The 14,108-nt window shown below is 43.4% G+C and overlaps 1 protein-coding gene across 1 annotated transcript in view; it reads right to left on the minus strand.

Moving 5' to 3' along the window:
- The window catches only part of syne2a (spectrin repeat containing, nuclear envelope 2a), a 77,694-nt gene that overhangs the window by 39,404 nt on the left and 24,182 nt on the right, over positions 1 to 14,108 (minus strand). Inside the window, 17 exon segments of the mRNA XM_070925425.1 lie at positions 161 to 343; positions 1,107 to 1,238; positions 1,367 to 1,510; positions 2,008 to 2,158; positions 2,238 to 2,497; positions 2,737 to 2,937; positions 3,250 to 3,394; positions 3,495 to 3,829; positions 3,936 to 5,973; positions 6,090 to 6,331; positions 6,498 to 6,653; positions 7,652 to 7,822; positions 10,108 to 11,859; positions 11,953 to 12,123; positions 12,850 to 12,979; positions 13,395 to 13,531; positions 13,616 to 13,948. Coding sequence (XP_070781526.1) covers positions 161 to 343; positions 1,107 to 1,238; positions 1,367 to 1,510; positions 2,008 to 2,158; positions 2,238 to 2,497; positions 2,737 to 2,937; positions 3,250 to 3,394; positions 3,495 to 3,829; positions 3,936 to 5,973; positions 6,090 to 6,331; positions 6,498 to 6,653; positions 7,652 to 7,822; positions 10,108 to 11,859; positions 11,953 to 12,123; positions 12,850 to 12,979; positions 13,395 to 13,531; positions 13,616 to 13,948 — 6,681 coding nt within the window.

The raw sequence follows: 14,108 nt of genomic DNA on the forward strand, positions 1-14,108 counted from the left end.
GGAGTATATGAAATATAAGGAAGCAAAATTGAAGTTTTATGAACAGGTTTTCAGAGGTCACATTGTACTGGCGGTGTAGTGAATTTTCAAGATGCATAATAAGTCAAACCATTGATCCATTCCATTCAACACAGTACAGTGTAAACAACACATGCCCGACCTTGCTGAGGAAGGCGGTGCGCTGCTCGGCCATCTGCGCTGCGTTCTGGTAGAACTGCAGTGGTTGGGTGAGTTGTTCCATGAGTAGGTGGGCTTGATCTGGATGCTCCTCCGCAAGATCCTGCACCTCGCTCTCCAGGAGCATCAAGCGGCTATGCCATGCATCCAGCTCATCCCACACATGCTGGAGAACAAACAATGTAAAGTATGAGGGGCTTTGAAGTGATGATGCAATCCTGGATTGTCATCAGCTCTTAGGAAACAGTGGCTGTTTCGGCTGATTTGTCATAGTGGTTTTGTCAGAAGTGAGCAGACGTGGTTGAGGTGTCTTTTTACTGGAAAGTGATTTATTTACACGCTGATAATCTGTTGTTGCAACCGCAGCCGGCGCCCGTCCCATGTATCTTTTAGCGTTTGGTATGTGGACCAAGTAGGAATGCGAGATTGGCCCGAGATGCCGAGAGGCTGTGCCCATCCCGGTCCAGCTCTCCGATCCAGGAGACGCAATTCATGGGGACAAGTTGTCAAGTTATGACAGCAGTGACTTAATGTGAGCAGCACGCCACTGTGCCTCTCGATTTGATAGTTTCTGATAGATGAACTACTGTTAAGAGTTTTGCAGTGTGATAAAACTGATGTACTACCGCAGTTATAGCTTTGATTAGTGAAAGCATACACCCAGATAATCTGCTGTCTGTTGCCCTTTACGCTAGCTTGCTACACTGTAGTTTATGGTCAGTTAGCCACCCTTCTTCTTATAATATACATACATTGGTGGCTGGCAGCTTTTACTTATTATGTATTATTTCATTAAATTCTTTTTAAATTTATAACACATTAAAGAAGAATATGGATATGTTCAAACCTTCAACTCGTGCATATCAGCAGGTTTACGTGACATGCACATGCAGACACACAAGCAAACATAAACCAAGAAATATACACACTTTGAGTAAATTTTGCGCTTCATTGACTGTTGGACTCCTTTGCTCCAGTAACACTTTCACTTTCTCCAGGCCAGAAGCCAACTCCACCACTTGACTAGCCAGCTTCCGAACGGGGTTGTTCTTGTCCATGAGCTGCAGAATGACAACACACACACACACACACACACACACACACACACACATAGAGAAAAACATGAAAGGTTTTGCTTGGAGATATTCGAGGATGTTCAAGGATGGATTTGATTCCTGTTTGCAGTTACCTTCTCCTCTTCTCGTTGTAGAGACAGCTGAACTTCTCGTAACCTTCTGCTGATATCAGCTGGTACCTCAGCACACCGGCTCTGCACACCATCAATGATACTCTTTAGTTTGGCCTTCTGGGAGGACAAATCCTCACTGAGCTCCTGTCAGTGTGGAAATGCACAAGAAAGAAATCGTGAGGACAGGAAATACGAAAGATAGGGAGACTGCGGGAAGGGGTCAGAAGTTTAGCACTAAAGCCCTTCTTTCCAAATTTGTTTAACTTATTTTCCAGTTAAAGGTTTTCTTTAAAAGAAAAGGATGACTGGCAGTAAACCATTTACCGTACAGCTGATTTCTCACATATAAGACAGTTTAGACCAACGCTGACTAAGTTTTTACACTGAAGTTACATGTGGTCTGTCACTGCAAATGACAAAAACACTGGCTTTGTGAAGGGCTTCTAAGCACGTTATACCTTATTATAACTTTAAAGTTTTCCATCATTGAGGAAACGACCAAACCTAAACAGTTCAGTAAGTAAAATTGATTGAAAAACAGTCAGTTTTTGTCTGTCATTTACTCACATATGAAATGTCATATGTTTTGCTTTTCTAAATGTCACTTCAATGCACTGTAAACGATCAACAAGGTGCCTGACCTGTTGTTTGCATGGATTTGAACAAGTGTCCAGCGAGGGAAGAATGGCCAACATATGTTGCTCCACCTCTGCTATCTCCTCTTGGACTTGCTGTCTCTCTTTCTCCTCTGCCTGGGCTGCAGCTACCACCAGCAGGTTTCTCTCTTTCAAGCTGGGGAAAACAGCATCTTTTCAGCATCTCTGACATTAATGAGTAATCACTTTCCACATGTATATTAAACACACCCCACCTCCTGACATTCTCTTGGATCTTCAGTAGTGTTTTGGCAACTGGTCCAGGGCTGACGGGATCCTGGGAACTAGATAAGCTCAGGGCGTGCTCCAGTCGATGCTCCAGGGAGGCTAAGGCCTGCTGCTCCTGCTCCAGCCCAGCCTGGTGCATCTCAGCCTGAGCCAGAAGCTCCTGGGGTTCGGCTTGGGTGAAAATCACAGTGGAGGAGTCGGGAATGTCAGCCTGAATACTAGCCAAAAAGCTGCAGCACTGCTCCATCTGAAGAAAATAGAATTTCCTCTGTTATTGACAAAGCATTAATCCTTCAGTTCTGTAACCTCACATACATTTGGCAGCCATAAAATATAACAATACAGAAAACATACAGAAAGAAACAGTTTCATATTTCATTTTGCATTTAGTTATTTGTTTGCATTAAGTTATGCATGTTACTGTACATGAAGTCATGTTTAGATACAAAAGCTAAAGTGAAAGGATTTGTTCTTGGTAAAACTCACACTTGTAGTGATGTCCTTCCATTCCTCTCCTCTCCGCTCTGTGTGTGCCATCAGGAGGCCGACACCACGTCGTAATGACACCCAACGCCTCCAGAGGGCGCCCAGCTCACCGTCCTTTCCAACCCCACAGCCCTGCATCGGACATCCAGCTCTCAGTTCTTCTATCTTACCAGCGAGGCTGCGAAGATCTTCCATCAGAAGCTTTATGAAGAGATGAAATGAAGCTCAAATTAAAGTGTATATATATATATATATATATATAAAGAACATTTGTAAAGAATGGAATAGAAATCCATCTAATTCAGTTCAGTCTGGACCAAAGTGGTGGCTTGACCGACAGATCAACCAACTAACATTTCCATCCATAGAGCCATGCCGTTAGCGTGACTAAATTGTAAATTGTAAATAGTCAAATCTATGACATGCAAGGTTCAAGTAGATCCAGTGTGTGTGGACAAATGTGTGTTGAAACATTTTCTAATTACCAGCAAAATAATGCTGCATCAAACCTACCGCAGCTCTTTTCTGTTGGGCAACACATTTGTCGTATGACGTCACTTGTTCTGCAGCACATTCTGAAAGCTTGGCTTCAAGCCTTGAAAGACGCTGACGTATGTCTTCATGACACTTTCTGTGGCTTTGTTGTCTTATTTCACACCTGTGAGAAATTTGTATTTTAGGTGCTTTTACTTTGTTAAAGTTAGGAACAAGAAAAGCACAAAATAGAAACGCTTCAATGAGGTAAGAACAGTCAGTACCTCTGCAAGGTCTCCAGTCTGAGCTGGGCTTGGGCCTCTAGTATGGCTCGCCCCACCAACAACTGACTGAGGATGCTGATGTGGAGCTGCTCAGTCTTTGGGCGGGACAGGGAGGGTTGTTGGGGCACCAGTTCTGCGAGATGGCAGATGTGAACCTGAAATCCATCTTCCAGAACTTCTAGAGCCTGTTGAGTCTGTCTTTGTTCCTCAGTACAGTCCAAAAACCCTCCAGGAGCTGATAAGAAGGTGGCTTCAGCATTATGAAGGAAGCCTATTGCTCCCTGAGCAGCCCACTGGTAGTCTTTTAAGGATTCTCTAGCCTGGGATAAACTTTCCTGTTGGATACACGTTACATGATCAAGCACAGTTTAGAGAAACACACAAAAGTATGAATCGCAAAGTTGAAAAAAGGCTGGATTAACCTTGAACATTTAAGCTTACCATTTGTAAATGGCACTCTTGCATGGTTGCATCCCTAAGAGAGGACAGTTCCTCGTAGTTCTTCAGGTTCTTTTTTTCTTTCCGTCCGAGCCCTTCAAACACCCTCATGCCAGACTCCATATTTCTCCAAATAACCCAATACCTTCGCAGTGCAATATCTATGGCCTTTTCGTCCGGATTTACTGCTTCGGCTCCCTCCAGCTCCACTCTTGTTCTTTGGAAAAGCTCCATTAAGGCAGGAAGCTCAGAGGAAAAACACAGACCGAGCAGAAGCTTGGCCTCTAGGTTTTTGATATCATCTGTGACAGAATACTCTTGGGAGACTAAAGTTTCCACAGTGCTCTGAATCTTCTGCCGCTCTGAATTAAGCTCAGATGGGTACATCTCCTGAGCTATGGTCTCCAATTGGTCTGCTGCCTCTTGACACTGTGTCTTCACCAAAGGAAGTTCAACCAAGAGTGTTTGGCATAGTCTGAACCTCTCACCCAGACTGATCGTTTTATCTTTGGCACGCTGGATTTGCTCTTTGGCAATGTCCCTAGATTCCTCCATTTGCCTCCTCAGGTGAAGATATTTGTCTTGCTCAAAGACATTAATACTAAGTGCTTTGCATTTGTCTTGTAGGTCGCCAATGGTGCATAGCAGGGTGCTTCGCTTGGCCTCCTGGCAGTGCTGAAGTTCTTGAACTTGACACCGATGCTCCATTAGCATGTGCTTCAACTGTGCAATTGTTGAAAGGGTTTCCTGTGTTAAAGGGAATCTCTGCTGCTCCAAATCAGTAGAAATCTGCTGTAAACTAGCCTGGATGGTCGACAACTCTTTGTCGGAGGAGGTTTGCTCATGAATCAGCTCCTCTAATTCCCAGCTGGTTGCTTTCTCATGAGCTAGCAATCCATCTAATTCTGTCCAAAGGCCCGACAGTCTGTTGACAAGGTAGCGGCTCTCTCCTGGACTCAACCCTGCGGCTATTTCCCTACAACCTTCTGCCATTGATTCCACCAGCTTTAGTTGGCTCTCTATCTCCACTGTGGCTAACTTGTGACTTTTCAGCTCGCTCTCCAGCTTTCTGATGTCAGCTCTTGAAACATTGTCAACATGGGCGCAGGGGCCTCTTTTAGCATGCGTTTCTGCTAGCCAGGCATCCATGCTAGCAAGCTGGCATAACAGTTTCTCCCTCACCATGAGATTATTTTTCATGGTGCCAAGAACATGATCCAAGCTGTCAGCAATGGCTTCATACAGGTCTTCTACTGTCTTCAATACTTGGTCACTTTCCTCCTTTTCCATATCAGAGGCTACATCTTTCATCTGCTCCACTTCTACTTGCATCTTGGACCTTCTATACCAAATATCAGTCTGAAATTTCTTCATCTCAACAATCTGAATACGAGCCTCCTCTGGAAAAAGAGCTAACTTTTTCACAATAGATATGTGGTTTTCTGCCTGCTTGGCCCACATGATCAAGTCTTGCAATTGCTTGTTGATCTTAGCTGAAGAAATGTCGCCACTGCTGTATGGGGAAGCGTCAAGATTGCTCTTGGTGACATTTAGCAAGGACCTGAGTTCCTGAAGACTACATTTGATTTCATCCTTCTCTTTCTGACCCAGAGAGAAATGGACAAGAGCATCTGACTGGGATTGTAAGAGCAGATAAAGCTGGTTGTACAGTTTTAGGTCAGTGGACAGACAAACAAATTCTAAGGCGCTTCTGTTGTCTTGGCTTTGAGAGTTGGATGTCTGAAGAGCTTCAAGCTTGGCTTTAAGCTGTTCAGCCTCCTTTAGTAGAAGAGAGGATTGAGAGGTGGAGCTTGAGGCGTGCTGCAGAGCTCTTTTGATACTTCCCTCTAAAAGCCTCCATTCCTCCTGGACATCTCCAAGCTGGGCAAGAAGAGCACCTGAACTTTCAGCGTCGCTCAAGTGGACCGACAATTGGCTACTTAACCGGAGGAGCTCTTCCATCATGACTTTTTTCAGCACCATGGTCTGCAGCAGGGCGTGGAGTTTGTCAGCTTGAAGGGCGCTGCTTCCCAAAGTATTTCTGACGAAATCCACAAAAGAAGAACATGAGTGCATAGTGTGTCAGGTACACAAACAAAAAGTTCAAATGATGATAACTAGAGTAAAAGCTTACTTTCAAATTAAAGGATTACTCACAAGCTCATTTTGTCCTTCTCAGCAGCTAGAACCTCCAGGAAAGCTCTGGTGATCCTCATCTGCTTGTGATACTGTTTGACCTGATCCAGCTGTGCTGCCTTGACCTGCACTGTGGCAGAGGCGTCCAGTAGTACAGCATTCCACTGTCCTTCAGCACTTTTTGAGGCATCTGGGTCACAAATCCTGGCAGCACTCATGTTTTTCATAGTAACCACTTGCTCCTGCACACAGCGCCTGTAGTCCTACAGTAGACAGAACGGACATTTTTTTTTTTTTTTTTTACATTTTTGATTTTTGTGATGATAGATGCCATGTTAAAGACATAGGTTTATATTTTACTTCATTTAGAAAAAAAGGTCCTCTTACATTTGGCATAAGAAAGTAAAAGGGGCAAACAGATGTACACACCTCTGCCTCCTGCAGTTGTTTGACCATTGCAGTGATATCGAGTTGTGCTGGTTGATAGCGACATGCCAGAACTTTTTGGACAGTTCGAATCAATCGAATCTCTGGTTCACCAGGAGAGGACTTCAGGTACCAATTCAAATCAACATGTGGTGTCCGCTATAACATAACATAAACATGGTCTAGAAAGTGTCAGAAAATAGTGAAAAATGCCTGTTACAATTTCCAAGATGATGTCCTCGCATAGCTTGTTTCGTCTGACCAACAGCCCAACACCCAAAAATGATCAATTTACTATCACATAAGACAAAGAAAAACAGTTAGATCCTCACATTTGAGAAGCTGGACCTAGGGAATGTTTGGTATAATTGCTTGAAAAATGACAATAATGGAAAAATGGAAAAGCAAGCAGAATAACATGGCAAAAAACAAAAGCAACGTTCAAAGTTTGCTGTCTTCCTGTCCACAAACTTGAAAATATTAGCCTAATTGCAGGCTTAAAATTACTTGTTTATTACAAAATGATGATCAAGGGCTCCGGAAATGAGGGCTCCCTTTCTGACAAGTTAAGTTTGCTCTGTTCTGCATCTTTTAGTTTTTTCAAGTCTATACATGTCTAGATGATGAATAGTCTTTCCAAAATTAAACCCCACATCACATCAAACTGTGGCAGTGCCAGTCACAGACTGTACTGTCAGTAATTAGACCCACTAATGACCCTGCAGGAAATCTTTGTATCTCTTAGACGCTTCCTGTGGACCATCCTGTCGGCAGCATCAGGGGAATACACAAGCATCAATCAAAACACTGCTATCTGTTCCCTGTTTAATGCATCTATAATTGACCTCTTGCCCTTTTTGGACACTTTGAGCAATGCAGTTATACTTAAAATCATAAAACCCAAATGCTAAAATCTGTCTATTAAACATACTGTGTGCAGCTACAGAAAACACATCAGGGCCACAACAGTGAATGACCAGCCTCTGTTATTTTTTTTACTTTAATTCCTCCAATCAGTTCAGAATTGAACCCTTTGTTCACACACAGTTCAGACTTTTACAAATCAGTTTATTAATCCACAGCAACGTGTTTTGCAACATAGCAAGCCTGCAGTAGATCGAACTCAGAGAAGTGCACCAAAACCAGTTGATACTCACGTTTATTATGTTACTTTTTTCCACCAAGCTCTGGATGTCAGACAAAATATCCTGCATGGCGAACTTGCGTTTGTAGGACTCTGGAGATCCACCTGCCGTCTGCCCGGACCGCAGATCAGCTGCCAAACCCGGCGCTGTCCTCTCAGGCTCCATGCTTTCTTGGATCTGTGGCTACATACGCACCAGACAGGGGTGGTGTCACATTTGAGCCTCCTTCTTCCCTGTGTTTGTCCACAGATAATAACATAGCTTCCTGTTCTTTCCCTGTTCCACAGTGGCAAATATTACTATGTTGACGGTGGCCTGGCGAGTCAGTACAGTACAACACAAGAATGTGCCTAAGTAGGGAGCAGTCTGGCCTGAGGGAGAAGGACTCCATTCATCTACAAAATACTGCCTCCCTTGCTTCTTTTAAGAAATAACTGATCTGTTATAACTTGGTTAGACAGGGCAAACACAAAAACATGACATGGACTGCTAGGTTACTAGATCACAAACAGGGGAGGTGCCTTTTGAAATATTTTGGACTTGACAAGGTGTGTCTTGGAGCAGGGCGCAGCAGGTAGAGCGGAAAGAGGATTTGAAAACATACGGCAAGTCAAGTCACAACATTTAGGTGCATGTGACCAACGTAACAAATTCAAGTGGAAGATAATGACGGTAACACTTAAAGCCTAAAATACTTTCAACTCCAGCCTGAAAGAAGCGTTCCTTAATAATGCTTTATATGAATACTTCTTCCCAGGTTGGATCCACTGTAGGCTTTTCTGAACACTATATTAGGGTACTTTAATATTTCTGGTTAAATCTAAAGCGTATCTAAAAGTAGTAAATCTAAAAAGTAGACTGTATTGTTGGAACTGTTGTTTACGCACACACCCTTTAATACATCTAATTAGCAGTCAAATGAGTGTCAGGAAGCCGGTTAATGGTTTCTTACACACAAATATTTTGGTATTTGGAGGAACATTTTGGGACACTAAGCATCCGTCCTTAGAAACAAATGTCAGCTGTTCGCAGAGAGAAGGTGCGCTGTTATCACCTACAATAATGACAGGTTGTCTTAGTGAGAAATTCCTCAATTCCTCTGGAGGACTGCGGCTTGTACGATCAAAACACATCTCGCACAACCGAAGAGCTCTACTTGAGAACACACTGGCAAAAGTCGACTTTGTAACGCGGCAGGCAGTGCAAGCGTCAGCATTAAGCCTGGTTTGAGTCCTCTGATGACGTAAACGCCAAAGAAAAACACTGAGGTGTTGGCAAGGAATGGTACCGGCTCTGCAGGTGTTGACAGTTACCGAATTTGCAGGGGACAAAAATGACGAGCATTAACAGCAGTGAAGTAGTAATGTACATTTCTTTCTTCTCGTTCACGCAACTGTCTCATGCTTTCTTTTATTTCCTGGCAGAGAACTTAGGTACTTTCTTTCTTTTTCTGGATGTCAGTGCAGGCCTAGCTGTCTGTAGACCCATATTTCTAATCTAATAATTTGCTTTCCTTATGTTTTATCTGTCCACTGCAGATAAGAAATGAGCTGATGGGGGAATCCTTTATGAACTGGTGTACTTTTCCATGTTTTTTTGGGAGATTTTCCTTGAAGTGACTGAGGGTCTATGGCTGGAGTATATTAGTTAGGCTTGTTTTCACTGTTTAACATGCAGTTTTGCCTTTTGTTGCGTACTGCATCGCATCATTTTGCTTTGTGATATGCAGTTTATAATTCATGCTGTGCAATAAACAAAATATATGGATTTCATCCATTTGTCATGAGAAAAATACATTTCTTTCCACTGGATCAACAATGGTCCTCAAAAAGATGAATGCCAGAACTGCACGAGTAGACTTTGGCAAATGTTAAGACATTCAAATGCCAAATGGTGGGAGGAATAAATATACTAAAAGCAAATAAGTTTCAGCTAAATTTAGGATCGAATTTAGGATAAAATGACACACAGAAATACCTTTCACTGAGCACACACACCCTCTCTCACAATGAAGGTAAGGAAGGGAAAGAAGAATGGTTTGTAAATGTCAAAGAAGAACCTGTGTGATGAGTGTTATTAAGGAAAGTAGGGACTGTGGATTTAGCAGAGATGTCTGGGCCTTCTGCAAGCAGGGGTGACAAACCATCCCCCACTGCTCATATCCATCCAACAGGTTCAAACATTTTTTTTTTTTAAGAGTTTGTTGCTCTAATGATTTTCTAAGCTTATTTTGATTTGAAACTATATCAGGATCTCTTTTATGGGATGTCCTGGCGGTCTAGGGGTCTACAATGCCCCCTGTTTGAGTTTAGCTGGGACCTTTGTGGCGTATCCTCCCACTCTCTCTCGCTGCCCTCCACTTTGTACTACTACTACTACTGTAGGCTAAAATGTCCCCCAAAATACAAAATAAAATTCAGGGAAGAACAGTGAAAATCCACTGAGTATAGTTTGAATATGACATCTACCTGTCCCTGTGTCACCTCTGTGTCCTCCAGCGATGCAGGGACCTTCCATCCACTTCCTTGAATTAGCGGCGCGGCTTTGGCTCGTCTTTCTGGCACTTTTTTAAGTTTAGACTCCGGCCGCTCAAGGTCACTTGCTTCTACTGTGTTTCCCCCCTCCGCCATCTGAACATGTTCTGTACCTGTGCTCTGTGCAGCGTCCGCAACAGTCAGCCGTTTATTGTCACCAGCAGGGATTTGCGGGTCAGTTAAGGCCTCCCCCTCCACAGCGCACGTGACCGAGCTCCTTCTTTGCTCTTCAGTTTGACAGAAGTCTGTCGTCTCCTCTTGTTCGACATCCGGATGCGTTGCTTCTGCTACATGCGCGCGAGTGAGCTGACATTCAGCAACACTGCCACATGATTTGGAGGAATTCAGCACCTCATTGTGCATCAATTCATGGGTTTCTGAGTTTTCTTTGCATGATAAGCTGGCACTTGATTTTACCTTCTCCAATTCTGTGCTAACTAATGCCAAGGGGTTTTCTGGCTGCGAGTCTGCCACTTGAGACTCACTTATTGCAAGGCTCTTTAAATAATGGATTTTCAAGTCTGTTTGATCTGATCCAGGACTGATTAATGTTTTAAAGTGTCCAGCTTTCTTCTCGGGAGATCCTATGCTTGAAACGTCTGTGAGCTTTGCGTCACAAAGCTCAGCTCCCTGAGAACGTCTGAGCACATCTGGACGGCTGGTTCCAACTCTGTCCTGTGGCAGGAACTCCGGCAGCTCCACATCCAACACTATAGTAAACACTTTATCAGGGCTTACACCGACATCCTCACAGCGTTTCTCAGTAACTGCCTTAAATGTATCTGATTGTGCTGCTAGATGAAGGCTTTTCAAGTCTGGTTTGTCTGATTCGGTAGTGATTAATGTTGTGAAGAGTCCAGATTTCTTCTGAGGAAACCCTAAACTTGAAACGTCCGTGAGCTTTGCATCGCACAGCTCTGCTCCCTGAGAACGCCTGAGTGAGTCCCCACCAACATTTCCATTGCTCTGCGTGTTCTGTGGCTCCGTGTCCAACGCGATTGAAAACACTTTCTTTGGAGTTACGCTGATGTCTTCAGAGTCTCTCTCTCGATCTTGAGCATCTGCAACTGCCTTCAATGTTTCTGATTGTGCTGCTGGATGTTCGGACACATGTTCAGGGGCAGAAGGGGGGAAGTTGTCTGGCTTTGTCGCTGGGGATCCGACCAGGGATGTGACACAGCGTGTCGAATTGATTTCTTTGCCATTGTCTGTTTCCATAGCTGACAACTCTGAGTCCTGGATTGAGCTAGCGTCTTCCTGGAATGGTTCAGTGGTCTCTTGCCGAGCTATTAAACTCTTGGTGAGAGTAGTGAACGGGTCTGGCATTAAAGGTCCAGTAAGTGAACTGTGCCCACTGCTTAAAGGATTGCTATCAGTGTTCAATTTTGATTCTTGTTGGGTTTCTGATTTGAAACCATCTGGGACCTCAGCACATGGGCATTGATTAGGGGCAAAGGCATCTTCTTTGGTGGTCTTAATTTTGTTGTCATTCTGATGACTTTCAGACTGTTTCTTGCTGTCTGTTGCAGAAGGGGAAGGAGAAGCAGGAGGACACATGGCCGCAGTTTCATCAGATGAAGCTAAATATGATGCATCACTTTCACTTCCAAAAGTTTCTTCAACAACTCTGCCCGACAATTCTTTGTCCCGTTCCACCTCGCAGTGACCCTGGCTGACATGTGAAACCTATTAAATTGAACAAAAACATTAACCACAAAATCCTTATTATCGCCATTATTACATCGGCTGATACTATTCTGTGACTGAGGAGAAACTCACCAGGCATTTAGATAAGGTTTCAAGTGCAGGTGTGCTTTCATCGAGGGCATCTGAAGCGCACTTCTTCAGTTTCTTTGTCGCTTGTGTTCCGAGACAGTTTAGAAGAAAATCTTGTTCTGAGAGCACTCCATGAAGAGCTTGTTGAAGCCACAAACCCTCATCGAGAGCCGCCTGTGAGAGCACAAACAGATATATATATATATATATATATATATATAAGATCACTGATCTAAGTAAGAACAAGACGAAGGGCCCTATTTCTGTTGTGGCTTGAAATAATCTCGAAACGTCGTTAAAAATAAATAAATTGCAAACACGGCCGTTCTCAGGTTTCCGTCGGTATACAAGCTGAAAAGGTCCATTATTTTGCATTTTTCCATTAACACATGGTTATCATACCATTTCATAGAGATCGATATGATTCCTGTACATTAACAAACTAAGACCATCGCCAAGAAGAAGAACACAGTTGGAGTTCAGCTTTCACAGTTTTTGGTAGCAGATGGTAAACACAACATGTTTATGATGTTTAGTAACCACAACATCTATTTATGTTCACCATGTACCACACAGAAGAGAGGGTATTCCCCTCGTGGTATTATTTAAGAGTAGAGGATGGTCCTGTCGCATTTTAAGACGAAAAAAGTCCAGCTGGGTAGAAGAAGACACAGCAAAAGATCAGCCTTGCTATTAATACAAAGTACCAAACAAAGTACTCACTGTCTTAAACTTAACAACAACAGATGACATCAAGGTCTGCTGAGTCACGAACACGTTGTTTTTATTGTATTTCTTTTTGGATCTAGCTTGTTATATAAATGTGCCATATTTGTTAATATTCTGGGTTTTGATAAGTGGCTGAACAGACACATGTATGGGCACACTGGTGTGTTTTACCTGGCTGGGTGAGGATGGCTCAGTTTGTACTGTTTGGCTCCACTTCGTCTGCTGGCCGATGACCTGCCTCACCCTGTTAGCAGTGTTTTCGGCACACTCCTGCTTCTTTTGTAGAAAAATGGACCTGAAGCTACAGTGAGAAGACGAGCGCGAGAGAGAGAGAGAACAAAATCATTTTGGGAAAACTGAATGAGTGTTGTGTTCAAATGCATAGGGCACCCCTTCAACCCCTTTTCTTGGTGGAGGAGGACTTCCTTCCTGATTTGTGGCATAAAACTATTTGATTTTGAGATGCTTTCCCATCATGAACGTCGTGGAATAAAGAAAAGTCTAAAAGGTCTATGTAAAGAAATCTAATAGGTGTACCCTGCTGTTATTCCTTTACTGTAATTATACCGGTATCTTAACATTTTAATACGGTGTTTTAAAACACTGCACGTGGTACCTTCAAGTGAAATGCATCCACGCATCTTGTGAGTAAACATTTGGATGATTCATCTTTCTGAGGACTTTTCTGTTTTGAGACGAGGAGCGAGGTCAAGTACCTGTCAAGGTCTTCAGCAACTGCATCAACAGTCAAAATGGCACCTGCAGGAAGCGTCTCTCGTGTGATGCTCGACTCTCCAGCCTCCTGCAGGGCGTGAACTCTTGCAGCCAACTCTGTCAGCCTGGTGTCACAATCCTGAGAGAGAGGGATATATATGCTTCTTTGATGAGACCGTCTCCCATCTTTTATGTCACATTTCATAGGATGTTTTAACAATACCTGTATTGTGTACCACTGCTGTTTGAGCTGGCTGATATCAGGCAACACTTCAAAGTTGCCGCACAGAAGTTTGTGAGTCAGATCTCTCAGTGCTGTCTGCACACAGGAGACCTCGTCCTTCACCTGTTGAACTCCCTGGTTGCTGTTTTCCGTGTGCAGTGCCAGATTTTCTCTGATGCTACTATCTAGTGCCCTCTTGTGGTCTTGGAGGTTGCCGACTTGCTGGGAGAGGCTGGCCCGGGCCTCGGCTGTGGAACTGGCTGAGATCGAGTCCTTGAGTGTTATAATTTGTAAAAGGTCTCTTTCTATGTCTGTTACTTCTTGCAACAAAGCCTGAAAAGTGGAGAGAGTGAAAGATAAGCATGTTGTGTGTACAATATAGGTGGCTCAATGTGAGGAAATGACTTCTTTTTTGTTTTTTTATTAAAAATGCCCTTTTCATGGTTTTAATGCAGAAGGAATGAGAAATAAACATGTAACAGAACTTGCACAT

This window comes from Enoplosus armatus, chromosome 19 (genome assembly GCF_043641665.1).
Source record: "Enoplosus armatus isolate fEnoArm2 chromosome 19, fEnoArm2.hap1, whole genome shotgun sequence".
NCBI lineage: Eukaryota > Metazoa > Chordata > Actinopteri > Centrarchiformes > Enoplosidae > Enoplosus > Enoplosus armatus.